The sequence below is a fragment of the Gymnoscopelus braueri genome (genome assembly GCF_963280865.1).
Source record: "Gymnoscopelus braueri genome assembly, chromosome: 7".
NCBI lineage: Eukaryota > Metazoa > Chordata > Actinopteri > Myctophiformes > Myctophidae > Gymnoscopelus > Gymnoscopelus braueri.
The window spans coordinates 42791048-42811592 of NC_137608.1; the positions used below are offsets into that span (position 1 = coordinate 42791048).

General features: G+C 42.8%; 2 protein-coding genes across 2 annotated transcripts; one reads left to right on the forward strand and one right to left on the reverse strand.

Moving 5' to 3' along the window:
* Positions 1 to 226: 226 nt before the first annotated feature.
* inpp5e (inositol polyphosphate-5-phosphatase E) lies at positions 227 to 15850 on the reverse strand. Its single transcript, XM_080434426.1, has 15 exons — positions 15723 to 15850; positions 14058 to 14284; positions 12042 to 12239; positions 10087 to 10249; positions 9617 to 9737; positions 9048 to 9230; positions 6966 to 7089; positions 6438 to 6535; positions 5645 to 5769; positions 4837 to 4956; positions 4552 to 4659; positions 3831 to 3992; positions 3318 to 3433; positions 2701 to 2837; positions 227 to 2070 (listed from the first exon to the last, which is right to left on the reverse strand). Exons 2-15 carry the CDS (start codon positions 14208 to 14210, stop codon positions 1938 to 1940), a joined length of 1941 nt encoding a protein of 646 aa, XP_080290552.1. The 5' UTR covers positions 14211 to 14284; positions 15723 to 15850; the 3' UTR covers positions 227 to 1937.
* Positions 15851 to 17637: 1787 nt separating this feature from the next.
* On the forward strand, positions 17638 to 18692 carry LOC308089624 (gamma-crystallin M2-like; the record flags this gene model as incomplete). The annotated part of the gene is made up of 3 exons (XM_080434458.1): positions 17638 to 17670; positions 18000 to 18242; positions 18411 to 18692. 3 exons carry the CDS (start codon positions 17638 to 17640, stop codon positions 18690 to 18692), a joined length of 558 nt encoding a protein of 185 aa, XP_080290584.1.
* Between the last annotated feature and the right edge of the window lie 1853 nt (positions 18693 to 20545).

A 20545-nucleotide genomic window follows, 5' to 3' on the forward strand; every position in this document is an offset into this window, starting at 1 on the left:
ACAATACTGTACGCATTAAAGGGATACTTCCCTTTAGGGCCGGGGACACATTTAAAAAAAATATTAAAAATAAATGAAAAAAGTTATGGAAAATTCATGGCCCCCTCACGCATTAGAGTGTCCTACTAATGTGTGAGGGGGCCATGAATTTTCCATAACTTTTTTCATTTATTTTTAATATTTTTTTTAAATGTGTCCCCGGCCCGAGAGTGAAGTATCCCTTTAAGCTTGTAGATCAGCTATTATGACATGCCCAGAATAGGTACACTTGGGTTCATGTGGTTAAGAGTGAATGACACCTGATTCACTGATCTTCATGCAAGGAACACAAGAATCAGAATTCCTTTTAGCTGAGTAGTGCAGTATGCGGGCATTCATGCGTTTCGTAAAAAGATAACCGTTTAAGGCAATGAGCTGAAACTGTTTGCTGCATTGCAAAACGATCACCAGTTTAGAAAAAGTGCTCCTCTGAGCACAGGTCTCCGCCAGGTCAGGTAGGTTATTGTGGCCTTCTGGTGGCGCTATAACAGGCCAATGTGAAAAGGGTGTCATTTCTTCCTCTGCCTAGTGGGAATGTGTGTGCAAATTTTCACAGAAATCGCACGCTGCGTTCATGATTTGAGACATTTTGTTCAAAACGGACCAATCCTGCAAACTTTAGAAGTCAACCTTAGCCAATCAGGATGGAATATGAAATATCGGTCAGATCCGTCTTGATCACATGACTATAGAGATACTGTGTACCGATTTGCGTGATGTTTGGATAAGATCTGTAGGAGTAATATCCAAAAATAGGTTTTGCACAAATCGGCCACCTGGTGGCGCTATAACAGGCCCATGTGAAAAATTTGGGCCAGAGGTTCTGAATTGGCATCCAGGGAGTGTGTGTGCACAGTTTCGAAGCGACCGGGCCAACGGTGCCGAAGATTAGCTGCTAGCAGACAGATGGATGGACGTACACACGGACGGACGGACAGGGGGTAAAACATACTCTCTCGCCATGCCTTTCGGCCTGGCGGAGACAATAATCAGTGTGGTAAACACAGGCAACTGATGCACAGAACCACTTGGCATTATCCAATCAAGGTCATGGATTATCTGTTGAAGAAAATGGCTTTCATCACCAGGGCATCAAATCAATTTGCTCTCCCTGTAATATGACACTAATTTCCTATAAATGTCTTGTCTTTTGAAATAAAAAGTTATGTTAACTGTGAAATAAATAGGTACCGTAATGTGTTGTCACTGCTCCTGCCTGCAGCCATGCCGTTCTCAGTAAGCCTTATTGACAAGCTTGAGCTTGTTGTTGGTCAGCTATTTTCACCGCTTGACACGGAATATTCAAGCGGTGAAGACGGAATTTTTATTAGGCATAAGCATGCAAGCTGGAACCTCAAAACCTTGCCGTACCTAATGTTTGCCACATCGTCTTGGTATACGGATGAAACCGATTACACAAGGCATTTGAACACTGACGCACCGTTAGAGGAAACGGTTAACAAAGCATTATGGTCCTTATCAACCTTGCAAGTGAAATAAAAATAATTAGAAAGCAAAACAATGCAATTATACATTCTTGACGGTTAATCGCTTCACGTCACAGTATGTGACCGACAAGTCCTGTTTGTGCAGAGGGGGACCCAGACGGCTGTGTCTGCGTTGCGTACACATCAGTTTGTCTGACCTCGAGGTCCCTGCCCTCGGGTGCAGCCAGCGGGCAGGCAGCATCCACCTCTGCCCCACATTTCACCAGGACACAGTTACCAAAAACGCCCGCTAGAGGGCAGCCAACCACTGCTCAGTCACTAGGACACCTTTGGTTTTCTGCACTAAGACAACACTTGTGTTTGTGGTCTGGTTGTGGTCTGGGGTTCCCTCCTTCCTGGGTGGTCTTCAGCAAGCGTTGGGTCTGGTGTGGTTCCAGAGAGCGCCCCCTGTCAGGAGACGGAGCAGACGGTGCTACTGCCCTGGTTCTTCAGGGCCTCTTTCCTCTGTAGCTCTCTGCTGATCCTCCTCCTGATGCCTTCCAGGTAGAGGCTCCGGTCAAACTGGCCCGCACCCAGGGGAATACTGACATCCACACATTCACAAAGGCAAATAGAAAGTACATGATTATTATTCTCAACCACTGAAACCCTATTTCATTGCTAGCGGGCAGAAACCCCCATCTCCATATTGTGACTTTTAGTGTTTTTTTGTAAATGAATGCCCCTAATTGATCATACTATACACTACAGCGTCACACAAAAGCATCAAAAATAGCAGATCCACAAGCTCGAGCTTGCAGCAAAAAACACAAAAAGTTAGAATATGGAGATGGGGGGTTTCTAATTTTGCTATTTTTGAATTTGAAATTGGTAAGGATACCAATTTTATCCAATCAGTAGAGAGCGAACTCATACAGAATAAACAAGAAATACTTTCTCTCCTGATTGGATAAAATTGGTATCCTGACCTGAAAATGAAGAGCTGAAGATATGGGAAGAAAATGAAGAGCTGGAAGATGGGAAGTAGCAATGATTACTATTGTAATGTAGAGCTTTAACTTTAACAAGATAAAAATATGTTTATTAAACAAAAACATACAGTATCACTTACATAACCCCTTTTAGAAGAAAGCAATGCCTTAAACTATTAGGATCAACACACTTGGCGGTGGAGCGCAACGTGGCAGGAATTAGGAAATCTATTGGGACTCACTTGTCTCTCCCCGGCCGCAGTTTGACCTGGAACGCTCCCATGACAGGCCGGTGGTCCGAGGTCTTGATGCTGGAGCAGCTGGTGTATTTGACCACCTTGATGTCATCTACCTGCCTGTTCCTGAACACAATCCTGTCCTGTAGACACAGGAGAGAGTCATTGATTGATTGTTTGTACGCAAATCAGACGTCTGAATATACACGAGCTGCAGGAAAGCAGTGGAGGAGAGCGGATGACTTGTGACGGCGCAGGGCAGCAAGGGACAGAGCAACGCCTTACTCCATTGGTTCTCAAAGTGGGGTTCGGGAACCCCAGCAAAAGTAGTTAATATAGCGTCACAATATTATTTCTTTTGACCTCGTTATCCATTTATACGTTGGCTATTCAAAAACAGCAGATATACAAGCTCACAGCGAGCTTGTACATCTGCTATTTTTGAAGACTTCTGAAAAATATCGAAAATGTTTGGAAATTTAGAATAATTTAGATAATCTTTTAACATAAATCTTCTCTTCTGGGGGGTCCCTGGCAAAACCTTTTCAGATGGGGGTCCGCAGTCCAATACATATAACTTTGGGGGTCCTTGATATGAAAACGTTTGAGAACCACTGCCTTACTGTGTATGAAGGCGTCCGCTGCTTGGACGTGGTGTCATAAACGTCACAGCCAATGTCAAACTTATACGTGGGGCGGAAGTGAATGGCCGCCTCCTGGAAGCCTTTGAAGATAGCGCCTAGAGAGCATGTCAAAACACACACACACACACACACACACACACACACACACACACACAGGAGAGAGACAAAGGTTAACCAATTAAGCCATATTTTCCAAAATAGCAAATACGCAATGCAACGTGTTGTCAACTTGAAGATCAGCTATTTCGCCCAAAAAATATCAAAAGTCTTTTATTTATTTAAACTTTCACCCATAATGAAAATACAGTGTTAATTTATCAATTTGCAACAGAGTATACAAACATGGCCCTTCTAATACAGTATACAATTAGTATTTGTGTTTTATTTTATTATACAGTGTGATTTTTGCGTGGACGCAGATTGCAAGCTGCAGTGTCAAATTCCCAAATTCCTCATAACGCACTCTACCCAACGACTGGGCGCAAGTCGTACCGTCTTTCATCTCCTTGGAGAGCTGGTCGTGCTGCAGCAGGGGGTCCATGTCCGTGCCGACCGTCTGCTTCAAGATGGCTTCCACGCCCAGGCGCTCTTTACTGAGCCGGAAGTTGAAGTCTCCGAACCAGAAGACCTCGTCGAATCTGGTGGTGACGTCAGCTGAGGCGGGGGAACAACAAGGCTTTGAGATTTGAGACCGTTCCTGTTCAAGACCGGTGTTGAAGTACCGGTACTTCACTGTTACCAACCTCTTTTTATATGAACACAAAACAGTATGATTCAGCTCCATTTCAGTGTATTATGGAAGTATTACTTTTTTACAAAAGTACATTTTATTGTCCGCAGGGGGAATACATTTTTCTCTGTTTAGCAGACTACATGGAGACAAGTCAATAAATAAATAAACAAAAAAACAAACAGTTTTCAAACCTTTTTGGCTTCAGTAACCCCTTTCCCTGATTTCTGAAGCCAAGTACTCCCTTTAACCAACTACAGCATTTTGCTTAGAAAACCGCAAGAGAAAATCATGGCTAGCATAATAGCATATGATGCTATGAATGAATAATTAAGTACAGAGGGAAGTACGCACATCCCCAAAAAACGTGTTAGGTGCTGAACAACAACTTCATCAACTTCATCAGGTCTTCATCAGATCTCAGCACACAAACAAAGCATAAATTATGATTGTTAACACTACTAAGTGGACAGACAGACTTACAGGCTGTAGAGCGATATGGATTGGTGTCAGGAAGGCTTTTAGGAAGAGCTAGTGCTTCAATGATCTTGTTATAGTCCAGGATCCTTTCATAGACTTTGGCATCTCCAGCTGGAAGACAAAGGAAATAGGCTTAGAATCAGTGGCTGTTGTCTGTGAACTATTCTGATCCACATTATGTATAAAAAACATATATACAGTACATAGTCGTAGAATGATTAGATAGTAAGAATACTTTATGCCATCCCAGAGATGCATGTCATCACATGGTAAGGATGCAGTACTCACAGGTAAAGTGGGAGGTGATGAAGAGGAAGGACGTCCCAAAGAAGGTGAAGGCCACGCCCACGGCACCTTTGGTTTTGATCTGGGAGATGATCCTGGTGGTGACCGTGGCGTGCTCCACCTCTGTGTTAGGCCCAGTGGCAAACAGTAACAAAATACATTTACTTAATTTGTTGTGAACTTTGTAGATCAGCTATTATCACCATTTGTGTTTAATTTCTGAAATGTATTTGGATTTTTTGGGGGAAAATGTCTATATTTCAATACAGCAACGCATTGATATTAAAAAGAAAATGCACATCGTAATTTGTACTTATTTAAAGCACGTACTTTTGAATATTTCAGACTTTTTTTCTTTAAGCAAGTACCCGAGTTAACAAGTAACTCGGGTACAAATTTGACAGAGCATCTTTTACTTTTACTTTACTAGCTGAGTAATATTTCACCAGGAGTATCTATACTGTGACTCGAGTACTGGGGTTGAGTACTATGTCCACTGGGGTTGGGATCCTTTAAGATTTGGACGATTACGGTTCCTTAACGGTCCGATTCCACGGTTCCCTTTAATGATTCCTATACAGGGTTCCAAATGGACCCTTGCGGGTCTGTAACTCTTGAGTTACGGTGGTCCTTTAAACTAAAAAGTTTTAGAACTACCGGTATTGTAATTGCATAGCAAGTCCATATACCTGCTCTGACAGTGTGATAAAACCGGTTTCCGGGGAAACAGTTCCGAATGTGATGGAAGTCATGGAACCGATTCCGGTTCCTCTATGGTTCGTTCCGCTTCCCAACCCTACATAGTACTGACCTGAGCAGAACCAGATGAGGTCTCTCCTGATGAACACAGTGAGGTACAGGACACCGTGTGCTGCTGCGTACAGCATGACATAATATGGTCCCAGAGTCTCCTGGAGACGGGTCTCCCATTCCCTCCTGTGGAGACAAGCACACACACAGACACACACACACACACGCAGACAAATCCACGCACGTACGTGCATGCGCGCACACATGCACGGATACAAGTTATTGCCAGCAATTTCATAAATGCGTGTTTTTGCCTTATCTGCCCTTTTTAACCCTAAGACTAAATTGCTGCAAAATAGCAGATCTACAAGCTCACGCTTGCACACACAACAAGCAATTTTAGAAATGCAATTTCTTGCCTTTTCTGCCATTGTGAGCTGAGCTTGTAGATCTGCTATTTTACCTTGGTGCGCAACAAAGTACAAGTCAGCACAACTCCAACCCTAACCCCTAAACCTAACCTTTAAATGTTTAACCCTAACCTGAATGTTTTCCTAAATTGTAAGCTTAACTCTAAAAATCTTTTTTAACCATAAAAACAACCATTTCTCCTGTGAGGACCAAGAAAATTGCCCTCACACAGAATATTTCTCAAATTCTACTATACTTGTGGGGACATTTGGCCCTAACACGTATAGTAATAAGAGTACAAATACACACCTGTGTAAAACTTCAACTAGCATGATGTCAGTGGGTGTACATACATTTTGCGTCATTGAGTCACACTGCAAAAGCAGCAGGTCCATTTTTAACGCTCAGAGTTCAGTTAATCAGGATTTTGCAGTGAGGCCTACCTGTCAGGACAGCCTTCCTGGACACCGACAATGTAAAAATCTTGTGCAAAGTCGGAGTCGGTGGGAAGCAGCAGGTCATCTAGGTTGTTTGGAAGCCCCTGACGAAAATGCAACCGTAGTTAGTAAGGAACCCCAAATGTGCCGGGACGGATCAGATTATAGATAGGACTGGGCAATTAACCAAAAATATATCAAAACCGATATTTAGAAGCAATAACGGACTTATAACAGAGAATGTTTTTTTAATATATATTTTTTCTATATATCAACATGAAAAAAATCTAAATTCTAATTCTAAATCAATTAGCCTGATTAACCACTTAACCCTGTGTTATACTTTGCTATACAATGGTGGTGTACAAAAATAATGTCACTAGCGATCTACGTTCACAATGCATCGCATCGCGAGGCATTGTAGATCTGCTATTTTCACTATTTTTGTCTTTCTTTTTAATAATCATTCCTTATCGTAATCGAGGCAAAAAAATTAAATAATGGTGATATTGATTTAAAGTCATATCGCCGTACCTTCTCCCCCTGCATGTTCCATGTGGCTATGTAGATGCCCACCCTCCTGTCCGGGAAGAAGCGGTCCAGCTCTTCGGCCCCCAGCAGGGCGCCGTTTCCCAACACGCTGCCCTCCAGAAAGCTCCTGCCAGAGACAGAGAGCATGGCGTCATCAGTAAAAGAGCGATGGGTATATTGGGGGAATGGCCGGCCAACATCCGTTCAGCGTTTCAAGCGCAAAGCCTGTGTGTTTTTATTTCTTTTTACAAAAAAAATCAAACACCTGGGTACCGAGGCAGTATTGTAAAGAGAGGAAGGGTATGATGACTCTTTGAAATAAACAGTACAGTACCGTACACCCCAACTGTACATCAGTTAAATCACCCTTACCCTATTTTATACTTCAGCTATTCATAAATAGCCGATCTACAAGCTCATGACACGTTGTGAGCTTGTATATCTGCTATTTTAGAAAAATCTTGAAAACCTTCCGGCTATATTAGCCACGCAATACCGGTGTACGATGAAGTAGTAAAATCTGACTTAGCTGGTTAATCCCCCCAAACACACACACACACACACACACACCCCCCACCTCCACTCTCCCATTTTCTCTGACAGGGACTGAGCGTTTTCCGCTTTACACGTGCAACCAACCCTCTGAGGCCTTCGTTAAGGGGAGAGAACTCACGCCAATGTGACCGCATCACCGCACCCCTGCCTCCGGCTCCAATGGAGCACTCCTATTGGCTGATGGACTAAGTGAGATTAAAGCGCCGGCGTAGGAAAATGCACCCAGCATCATTCAGAACACACCTGAAAACGACCTCACTCAACATGCACTACATCGTTGCTGTCGGGTAGAAACATTATATCTCCATATTTGAACTTTTTGCAATTTGTTTCATAAAAGAATGTCACACAAACATTTTTTAAATATTAGATCTACAAGCTCACGACACGTCACGATCCGACTCGCTGTTGTTAAGAGCTTACATAGCCAAGAAAGACTAAACTACACCATCAAAATCATCAAATTAAATCAGCCTGTAACTGCAATTTGTTCTTGTTCGCTGAGGATTCAGCACTCTTGGTCTCGGGTCGAGGACAAAACGCAAGTTGAGGAAGCCCTCAGTTCTGAACTCTGCAAAATCTGCACTTGGCTCTCTGATAACAAACTGTCATTACACCTTGGTAAAACCGAATCCATTCTTTTTGGGTCCAAACATAACCTTAGTAATGCTAATGTCTTCAAGGTCAGAGTTGACGATAATGCAATCTCAGTAAAGAAGGGGTTACCTATTTGGGCTGTATGTTTTTATGACATGATTTTTTTTCCTGGGCCCAAATCGATTACTTTTATTAATTGATTATTATTATATTTTTTTAACTACATTTTTATCCCACGATTTGTGTAACCCATTTTTTCACCCAGTGCCAATTGCCTATGTAATCCTGGGCGCTACACTCCCTCTGCAAGCCTAGGGAGAGCCTAGAGCCGAGCTCATGCCTCCTTCAATGCATGAGAGCTAGCAAGCCGCTTCTTTTCACCTGACAGGGGGGAGTTTCCCTGATTAGACGTAGCGCGTGGAAGGAACGCGTTATTCCAACCAGTTTCTTTCCCCTCCATCAGGCGCCCCGGCTGACCAGGGGGAGGCAGTATAGAGACCAGGATCACTGCATGTTTTTGTGAGGGTACCTACCCCATTAATAGATTTTTTTTTTTATCCATTAAATCAATCCGTTTGAATTAACTCTTTCAGTGCCATGCTTATTTATGGAATTTTGGTTCTGAGTGCCACAACCAAAATTTATTGTAAAAGTGCTTAGGAGCCGAGATACAGCCTTTTTCAGTAAAAAGTTAAACAGCAGCAAATCTTCAAATCATCATATCTTGGGTTCTGAACATGTTTTTCAAAAAAGAAAAAAATAGTTTTATTTTATTCTATTTTTTTCATGACGTATTTGACGTATTGTGGCACACGGGGCGTCAGGCCTCATGACGTATTTGACGTATTGTGGCACTGAAAGAGTTAACTGTTGCACCCCTACACACATGTATGTAAAACATGCACTGCAGAATGGGTGGTGAGCCCACTGTACCTGTTCCTCACATCCTGCGGTCTGATGGGGTTGAGCACGCTCAGGGTGGACTTCATGGAGCTGACGGAGGCGCTGTCCGACGACATGCTCTCCATGAGCCGGCTGTCACTCAGGTTCCTGTGCAGACGCTTCCCGTGGTGCTCGCCTCTGGCCTGCGGCGCGCCGTAATCTGCACCGCAATCCCTGTCAATAGACCTGTCACAATTATTACATAATCGCATAATCGCAATTATTTGAGATAATCGCATAACCATTTCCATGTTGAAAAAGGTTCATATATTTTCAAACGTTTTCAGAAAATAGTGAAAATAGCAGATCTACAAGCTCACAACGCTGCGGCGCGTTGTGAGCTTGTAGATCGGCTATTTCGAATAGACAAAGTATAAAATGTAGATCGGCTATTTCAACGATTAATGTACACATTTATTAAATACAGTCATTTCTTTGTATATTTATATTTATTTATTTGTCATATCTTCAAACCCTAAAAGCAAAACAGAAATGTTAATCGCAATTATTTGTGCGACAATTAATCGGCATGTAAAGTGTCCTGATCGTGACGGCCCTACCTGTCGATGCGGTTAGCCGTCCTTAAGGTGGCCGACGCGAAGCTCTTCTCCAGCGCGGGTAGAGGCCCCGTCGGCTGCACGGGAGACAGGCGCACCTTGGCGGACCTCACCCCCCGCTCCCCTGTGGGCAGGCCCGGCCCACAGTTATTACATAATCGCCCGATCACAATCGTGTGAGATCGTCACAATTATTTTTTGCATAATCATCAGAATGGTTTTCATTTCAAATTCATCTGTTGTTCATACATTTAAAATAATTCTTAAATATGGCCTATTTTGGCTATAGTACATTAGTTGTAACATGTCATATCTGTCCTGTGCAATTTCTGTTTACTAAGCCTAAAAAGGCAAACAGAAATTTAATTTTTGTTTAAATGTTCAATGCCAAAAACACAATTAAAATCGGTAATCGCAATTATTTGTAAGGCAATTAATCGTCAACCAAAATGTCATGATGTTGACCTCCCTACCTGTGGGGTCGTGTGGCGGGTTGCGAGGTCCCGTCGTCTCGTACTCCGACAGACTGTGGCCCCTGGCCCGGAGCTCAGGGGGGCCAATGGGAGGCACGGCGAGGCCCTTGCCATTCCTGGACTTGACGGCACCGCTGAGGGAGAACCCCATCGTCTGGTCCTCCTTAAGGGCAAGGCAAGTTTATTTGTAATATAGCACATTTCAACAACAGGGCAATTCAGTGTGCTTTACACAATTTAACATTAAGCAAAGGAAACACTATATAAAAAGGACATTTTAATACAGCAATTTTTTTTACAGAAATCTCAATAAAAGGCAGCGGCAAACGGAAAGGTTTTTAGCTCTGATTTTAAAGTGGTTCTCAAAGCGGGGTCCAAGGACTCTCAGGGTTCCTTGAGGAGGTTCCAAATGGACCCTTACAGGTCTGTAACTCTCAAGAGTTATGGGGGTCCTTGAAATTAAAACATTTGAGATGCTGCTTTTTCTCTTCCACACTGATTTTATTCAGCTCCAGCACCTCATTTACGTTTTAGTTAACGGATGAGCGGTGTCTTATTTCACTGTTCTGAGAACCGCTGATTTGACCCATTAAAACCGGGAACGCATTTTGTGTAACCCCTTTAATCATTATTTTATACTTTGGCTATTCAAAAATAGCAGATACACAAGCTCATGTAGATCTGCTATTTTTGAAAAATATTGAAAGTTTGTGCAAATCTTTGAATTATATATTTTTTAAAGCGAACATTTGTAACTCAAATCTTTGCTTCTGGGGGTCCCTGGTACAACATACTTTGAGATGGGGGTCCGCAGCCAAATACATATAATTTTGGGGGCCCATGACATGAAAAAGTTTGAAAAACCACTGATTGACTTCAGACGTGGTCCCCATCCCACCCAGAACACCGATATCTGTGGCCAGCCAGTGGAAATCGTGCCCAGTTATAAATACCTGGGCACGATTATTGATAGCAACTTGAAATTCGATGTAAACACCGACATGCAGTGTAAGAAGGGCCAGCAACGCCTTTTCTGCCTAAGGAAATTAGCCAGATTTAATGTCGACAAAAACCTGATGAAACTGTTTTACAGTGCCTACATACATTCTGTCATCTCCTTCTCTATCATCTGTTGGTATGGCAACCTCGCCATTAAAAGATAAAAATTATCTTAGAAGTATTGTGAAAACTGCCTCCAAAATTACTGGCATCCAATTGGAGAGCCTCGATCCTTTCTACAACAGACAGCTGCTCATGAAGGCCAGGTCCATTCAGCAGGATAGTGCCCATCCACTCCAGTCAGAGTACAGGCTGTGGCCATCTGGCCGTCGTCTGGGTGCCCCTGGTGTCACTAATAACAGATATAAGCACTCCTTTGTCCCCGCCTCGATTCGTGCAGTCAACGCTGCCAATAACAGGTAAATGATGATGATATGTTGCTGATGATGACGATGTTGAAAGAACAAGCACTTTATGCCGGCACTTTATATCCTAGCACTTTTTTCTGAATGTAGCCTTTTATTTTATTTGCGCCCAGGTTTCTGTTTATGCTATGGTGTTTCATGTCTGTTGTTGTCCTGTACTGTTTGTATGTTTTAAACCACTACCTCTTGCTGTAAACCTAATTGCCCTCTTGGGACATTAATAGACCTTCTTGGATCTTGAATCTTGAACCTATAGCAACATAAGTTTTTAAAAAAAACGTTTTACAGTAGAAGACATTTTGTAGAATCCCCAGAAGCAAAGATTTGAGAAATGTTCGCTTTGAAAAATATTTATTCAAAGATTTGCAAAAATGTTCATGATTGACTCGGTGCCGCGCTATGAGCTTGTATATATATCGGCTATTTTTGAATAGCCAAAGTATAAGTTAATGGTTAAAGTGGTTAAAATCTAAAATGACAGATGCTTTCCCGGTCTTAATGGGTTAAAAAGAACCGAGAGCTGCAGCAGACCTTCAGGGAGTCTGTGGAAGAGCCAGTGGTCTCGGACGGGTCGGTCAGACTCTCCTGGCTGTTCCTCAGCCGCCGGCCTCTCACCGTCTCCTCCGCCGAGCCGTCCTTGCCGGCCTTCGCCAACCCGGCAGGTCTGGGCCGAGAGGGGGGGTGGGGCTGGGGGTGAGGAGGGGGACCTTTCTCTGGGTGTTGGGAAACCTGGAGCGGTGGTGGGAAGCAGGTAAGGTATATTAACTCAAGTACTGTACTTAAAGGACGACTCCACCCATTTTCAACCTATCTTCGTATAATTGGTCCTCACTAATGCTCATGGGTTACTTCCTACTCGGTCTGTGTCTCATAGGAGGGCTGTGGACACTTCAGAAACCCACCTACCAGTGACATCATCGTTAGGCAGGGTTTTTTTTTTTTCAAACAAGGTTTCACATTTTTTATTTAGATTTTATTAACGCAAGAACAATTGCTTCCATTATAGCATGCTAACTTTCCAGGAATAGAAAGCCTGCACTTTCTATTAGCTTGGATTCTCCATCGATGATGTCACTGGTAGGCGGGATTCTGAAATGTCCACAGACCTCCACTGAGACACAGACGAGTGGTCAAAAATGGTACCATATTATAATGAGCATTAGTAAGGACCTATTATATGAAGATAGGTTGAAAATGGGTGAAGTCCTCCTTTAAGTACAACGTTGAGGTACATTTCATTCTACTCCACTACATCTCAGAGCAAATGATTGGACTTGTTGCTCCACTACAATTATTTGACGGCTTTAATTACTAGTCATGTTGCATATTTAGATTATTAATACAAAACATACATTAACCGCTTAAGCTCAGAATCATCTTCAATGTCACATCACAGGTTTACAGGTGTAAAGAAGTGGGTGAAATTAGTTTTTGTGCAAAATCCATCGTTTTGGTTGTTTTCAGGAAGAGAAGAAAAAAAAAAGATGGGGGCAGGGAGAGCAAGGAGTGAAAGAAAGAAAATCGGAGAAACATGTCGAGGATAGGCAAAAACAAGATATCTACATATATACACATAGCATAATCCAGCTGGTACAGTACATGGGGTTAGACATAAGGTGCATAAGGTTGGACACAAGGTGGTAGCACTTCGGTAGGTTCATATAGAGCAGATATGTACATGAGATTAGACATTAAAGGTGCAAAAGGGTGTCAGCGAGTTGTACATGAGATAGTGCTCACAAACGTATTTGTGAGGTTCAACCACATAGTCATAAGGTTAACTTTCACAGGTACTATTGCGGCTGATAACAATCCCAATGAAAGATCAGCCGGCAGGCTAAGCCTGGGAGATTAAAAACTGTATGACGCGCATTAAAAGATTCAGGTCCAAACAAATGCTCAAGTTTAAAATGTTTACTGTAGTGTCACCAATTATTACAATTTCCAATAAATAAATATGTAATAAATATGTGCACAAAATAAGTTAAACAGTGAGTAAATTACAAAAGCGGTCAACAAAATATAACTCCCAGCTCACCCTACCTCCACGGTTAAATCAGCCTTAAGGTGAGCAGGTGAGTGCCATTATTTATAGACACTGAGGCCACCCACAGCGACACTCCCACCACCAAGGTGCCAATGCGGTGCCTACATCAATCACATACCAATAATCCAATCCAATCCAGTGCACAAATACAAATATAATCCTCATTTGGCTCCTACAGGTACAAACCACATGGAAAATCCACAGGAAAAGTTAAGCTCTATTTTATACTTGGCTATTCTAAAATAGCCTTATGTATCGCATTGCGACGCAGACGCAGTGTGAGCTTGTAGAACGTAGAACTGTTATTTTCAAAAACCTTTGACAAATTTGGAGGGAAAACTATACTTTTATTTGTTTTGTAAGTACATTTTGATGCCAATTATTTTCGCACTACTCAAGTAAAATTGTGAATACAGGACTTTTACTTGTAACAGAGCACTTCCAACACTACTAAAGTAAAGTTTTTAAAAAATCCATGTACTTCAAGTTCCACCACTGACCTGGAGGGGTCTGAGGGCATCCTTCAGGTCCTTGCAGGTTTTGGGGTCGACTAAGGGGGCTTTGAGCGGCCTGTTGACGACCGAACTGCCTCCTCCGGAGCGAGTAGCGCCACTGAGGGGATAGGGGTTGCTGTCCTCCCCATTCTCAGTCATCCTCACATCATGTCCAACACCTGCTGCAGTCAGCTGGACGCCACTTGTCTTGCCGGTTGCCAGCTAACAGAAGCCTGAAGAGGAGGATAAAGTTAGAATCACTCAATGTAGCGGTTCTTCAAGTGGGTTCCGGGGACCCCCAGGGGTCCATGAGGGGGTTCCAGGGTCTCCCCAGCTAAATGATTGATGGACCCTAACAGATCTCTGACTCAGAGAGAGTGCAACTGGAACCAAATGGACCCGAGGGGTCCATTTGGTTCCATTTGCACACTCTCAGAGTTAAATGAGCAAAGATTGGGGGTACCAGGGATAAATATTGGATAAGTTGGGGTTCCGTAAAGGCATACCAAACTGGGGGTCCTTGAAGTTAAAAAGTTTGAGAATTACTGATGGGGTTGGAAGTGGGCTCAAACATCAGGAACAGAGCCTGCCCTTAAAGTCGTTTAAAGTCCTATAGTTGCCTGCACAGTTCCAACACAGGCGTTTTCGACTAAATCATCATACATTAGTTACTGTATTAAACCGTCCAAGTTAACAACGTAATAGTGACACTAAGTAGGTAGGGGTTAGGCCAGGGTAACCTACAGAATATAGTGCAGGGGTCTTCAACAGGGGCTCGGGGACCCCTAGGGGGTACTCAGTGTTACTACAGGGGGTTCGCCTAATCTTTGTGTGATAGGAACTTTCTTCTTACATTAACCACTTGAACCTCAGCATCCCTATTCTGAGGGGAACCATTAGTCAAGCAAAGAGGTTTGGTGTACGGGGAAAAAGGAGCAGACCAAGTACAAGTTTTCCAAGTATTGAGGGTTTAAATGGTTAACTGTCTGAAAATACATATTAACATGACTCCAACACAACGCTTCACAATGCTGCCAAACAAGTCTATGAAGCTATCTATGAAAAGGTTTAATATGCAACACAATCTTATGCAATATGGGGGTCCCTGCTTCATCTCTCTCTGAGCTAGGGGGTCCTTAGCTCTGGTACATTAGCCTGAAGGTGTTCTCCTTCACGCTATGGACCAGAGCTAGGGGGTCCTTGGCCTGAAAACGTTGAAGACCCCTGGGCTAGTGGTTTTAATGCTGAAGAAAGCCACGAAGCCAACACTAGAATGTTAAAGTGATGAAGAGAAGTACAGTAATAATAGATCTATCAGCCAGTGATCAATGGTTAGTTGACCCCCGGGTTTATAATAATAATAATAATACATTTTATTTGTAACGCACTTTATATTTGAACCAAATGTTAAAGTGCTTCATTTCAAGAAAGAAAAATACTTTAAAAATAATTAAATTTAACAAATAATAATAATAAAAACAATGAAATGTAAAACAAATCAGATCAACGGTCAACTGTACACAGCTAAGAAAAAGTTTTAAAAGTTAAAAATAAAATAAGTTAATATTAAGTCGCTAGCAAAGTTAGCACGCTGCTAATGTTGACAACAACGTATTTAACCATAAACACCATGACATGTATTTGTATTGACTTAATGCCCCCTGCAGTTACCTCGGACCATGGCAGAGGGAACAGCCACAGTTAAACCTGTCTATTTAGTTATTTCCAGATTGGAATACTGTAGTGTTGGAGCTAACGGATTAGCTACCTAGCGTTAGCATTAGCTTTTTGATGACTGTAAGCATCTACTTCCTTAGCAACGTTTGACAACATGCTGTGTTGTTACCAGTGTTGCCAGACTGTGTGAGAGAGCTAAGCAACCAGGTCTAGGAAAACAAGCCCCAAAGCTCTTTAAATCTAATATGCATCGGCTGTTTGAAAATAGCAGATCTACAAGCTCACAACGTTGTGAGCTTGTAGATCTGCTATTTTCAAAAACTCTTGCAATAAAATATGGAATATACACAAATGCTCACAAAACATTTTCATGAAAATATTTGAGAACCACTGGTTTAAATAATACATTTAAAAAAATTGGAAACAAGCCCCAAAAACGCAACCTGCAACTACCAATACTTAGAAGCAACTTACCAGAAAAACAAGCCCAAAGTCGCTTATAATAAGCCGACATGGCAACACCGGTTGTTACCAAGAGAGGCACGGTGTTGAGAGGAACATGGGTCACAGCGCTCCCTTGTGGTAAGGGCTATGCGTACATGCAACTCAAACAGGGGTCAATGAGCTGACCTACATTGGCATTGAGAATGCAGTGATAGATTTTTTAATTTTACTTAAGTAAAGTAGCAATACCACAATGTAGAAATACTCTGTTACAAGTAGGCATGTGTATTCAAAATATGTTTCAAAATGTGTGAAACTTTCTCAACAATTGCTGATCTACAAGATCACAATGCACAAATTCCAGATTCAACCATTGGGTGTCACAGGGCTACTGTATACACAGCACCAACACTACAACACAGCCAAGCATATCATTCAGACTGGATTGTGTATTATTATTGATCACAGCAAGAAAATATCCAATTTGAAACAAATGAAGAAAGCTTGCATACTATGGCTATACCTTTTTGATGTCAAGGACCCCTAGTTTGGTATGCACGATGCCTCAGACCCCCATAACTCTGAGAGTGTGCAAATGGAACCAAATGGACCCGTAAGGTCCATTTAGTTCCATTTGCACACGAAAATATTATGAAAATTATTCTGTAATATGAATGTTTTTTTTTTGTATTTCGTGTATTTTATCTAATATATTTTATTTCCATTTAACTTACTTGCCTTTTCACTTAACTCCATGTTATTAGATATAACACAATAAACTACCTATTATTGTAACCTCCTCAGGATGTAACTAACACTAAATGTTATTAAATAACACTATTATTCTATTCAATGTGACATTTGAATGGCATGTAGGCCTAAGCAGTAGTAGTGGATAGGAGGGATTATTGTCCTACCTACATTACACAGTCAAATGTGTTAATCTAACCTTGAGCCTGTACAGATGGGACCCGATAGACCCTTCCATCTGGTCCCATTTGTAAACACTCAGTTCAATTAAACCTCAGGATTTGTTTGTGTGCAGTTGCATTGAGCTCTGCCAACTTGGCACAATGGGGTGCTATTCAACCCCCCAAACAACGAACACATTGAGCGTCACGCCGAACGTGCACGAACAATGTCAAGGTGTGACTGCTGATTGTTAACCCTTTCAAAGCGGGCTTTGTGTGGGCCTACTGTATACGAGAAATGATCGTTGATAGAAAGGCCTTTTTTATATATTTGCGTCGGCCTGGCCCCGGGGTAACGTGGCCTGCTGCTGGCCTCCGTTGCTCTATGGATTTCCATGGCATGTTGCTGGATCAGGGCTTTTTATTTATTTATTGGGGACAAAAGGCCAGTGTGGTGGGTCATGTATAAAAGGAAACTGTTAACCACATAGGGTACAGTTCAGCTCAGGAGCAAGAGAACCAGCAGCAGCACCAGCAGCCCACTGACCAGCAACATGACCTCCACCGGAATGAACATGATCAGCAAGGTACTGTAAACACTCCCTGAATCATGATGGCTCTTTTCCACTACGAATTAAGGGTAACCCAGAGCCTGCCATAACCTAACACTTTAGTTTCCAGAATACATTAAGTTGTGTGATAGATTTAGTTTTACATTATAACCAGAACTAGCCCTAAAGAGGGGGTATATTTAATAAATTAAAATATCAGCCAGTTTCACACAGAACTGAACCAGGCTGAATTTGAACACATAACTACACAGTCAAATCCTAAGGGTTAATGCAACTCTGAGCGTGTACAAAATGGACCCAAAGGAACCCAATGTTAACCGAGACCTCTCCCACCACTCCCTTAGATCACCTTCTACGAGGAGAGGAACTTCCAGGGCCGCTCTTATGAGTGCATGAGCGACTGTCCCGACATGTCCTCCTACCTGAGCAGGTGCCACTCCTGCAGGGTGGAGAGGGGCTGCTTCATGGTCTACGACCGCACCAACTTCATGGGCAACCAGTACTTCATGAGGAGGGGCGAGTACGCCGACTACATGAGCATGATGGGCATGAGCGACAACATCAGGTCCTGCCGCATGATTCCCATGGTAAGTAGGGCTGCAACAAACTACTCGATTGCTTTTCGAATAAATCGAATAATCAAGAAGCTGAATGTTCACCCGAGAAATGGGATACTAGGGTTCATGTTTAAACATTAAAACCAAGCTGCATTCTAGCAAAACCCTGGTCCAACCCACTCTCCCTGTGATCCACAGTACAGGGGCAACTACAGGATGAAGATCTACGAGAGGGAGAACTTCGGAGGCCAGAGTTACGAGCTGATGGATGACTGTGACAACGTCATGGACCGCTACCGCATGAACAACTGCATGTCCTGCAACGTGATGGACGGCCACTGGCTGATGTACGAGCAGCCCCAGTACAGGGGCAGGATGATGTACATGAGGCCCGGAGAGTACAGGAACTTCATGAACATGGGCATGAGCAGCGGCATGAGGTTCATGAGCATGAAGCGCATCATGGACTCCTGCTACTAGACTCTCTTTGCACTGAATAAAACTGTCATGACCTAAGCTGCTTAAGTTTCAACGTGCGTGTTCTTTGTCACCTAGTCAGTCATGTGTTGCCATGTGTGCCTCCTCGGTCACATTCAAGAGTTGTAATGAGATGTAAATATTGACTTTGGACAGTCAACGCCAGGCAGCACATTTCCTTTAGCCCTTTTCACATAAAACCACTTTCAACCTGGAACCCTATTTTTGTCATTATAGGTTAGAACTTTCAAAATGTACACATGTATTTCCCCAAAAATAGCATATCTACAAGCACAACAAGCTCCCCCCCCCTCTCTCTCTCTCTCTCTCTCTCTCTCTCTCTCTCTCTCTCTCTCTCTCTCTCTCTCTCCCTCACTCTGGTTCCACCAGAGAGGGGCCAATCCAGCGAGCGAGGGGGAATCGATGCGCTGATATGAGCTCGAGCCTAATGAGGATCAGAAACATCTTAATAAAGACCCCTAATCCACCACTTAATCCCTCATTACAGAAGCATCTGCATTCACTGGCCCCACTGCAGCAGTGACGGCACATTCCAGGCCCATTGTTCTGCCGCTCACCCAGGACTCCCTCCCCCTCCTCCCTGGTGTTGTCTGTTATATTTGATCCCGTCTCATTAGACTTTGAGACAAGATGAGCTGACGGCCCTGAAAAATAGTGCTTTTGTGCGCACTTCTGTGTTATCTGCCGTCTGAAATGGAAAATGAGACATATGCTTAATGAGCACGAGATGGCCTGGGACCTGAGAGCCCATGGTGAGGATAGATAGGGAGGGCGTTTTACTTGTACTTTTAAACGACACACTTCCCAGTTCCCACGCAATGTCACAATTATGACTTCTGGAAGTGCAAAAATTGTTCGAAAGTTGGCCAGGCTGGCAGATTGAGGTTGAATACTGGAGAATGCTGCCAGGGAGATCTGTGTATTATTATTTTGGGCTCAGCACCAACTCACAAAGTTGAAGTCGTAGGATGTTGAAATTGAAAGCAGTAAAAGCAGTGATTGCTGATATTAACTGACAATTTGACAGTTTCTGTTTCAGTGTTTTTTATTGAATTTCCGTATCCTCACTATTATTTAATAGAGCATACAAACAGGCTGTGTCCTAACAGAAGTTTGTTGAAATATTCCAATACAGTAAGTAGGACTATACTACAAAATTACAATTTAGGCATTTAGCAGATGCTCTTATACAGTAAGTAGGTAGGAGAGGTTTGTTGTCGGTATCAGATGGATTGCTGAGGTGGAGCGCCACACCTACCGTCAGCTCCCAGTAGCTACTTACCTCACGACTTGTCGTGGCAATCTAAATAAAAAATAAATTTCATTTGTGGTGAAGCAAACAGCAAACATCTAAATCATGTACATAGTATTTGAACAAGTAATCAAGATACATCTGCAGAGCATAACTATCTATCAAAGAAAAGGCGACAAGAAGAGATAATAGAAAAGGAATGAGGAGTACTAGGGGGTGAGATTAAGTCTGAAAAGGTGGGTTTTCAGACTGTGTTGGAAAATAGGGAGGGAGAAGACTATCGGATGCTTGCGTTGGCCAAGGCATCGTAGGGAAGAGACGGACAGACATCCTGTGTTAACTGAAGTGTGTGGGAAGGGGTGTAGCCTAGGGGTGGCATCCTGAACCTAAGGAGGTGCCATGCCCTTGATTGCCTTGTAGGCCATCACCAGTGTTTTGAATTCAATGCAGGCAGCAACCAGAAGCCAGTGAAGGGAATGCAAAAGAGATGATAATATGTTGGGGGGGTTGAATACCAGGCGTGGCACGGCATTCTGAATCATTTGAAGGGATTTGAATGAGCATGCTGGCAGACCAGCAAGGA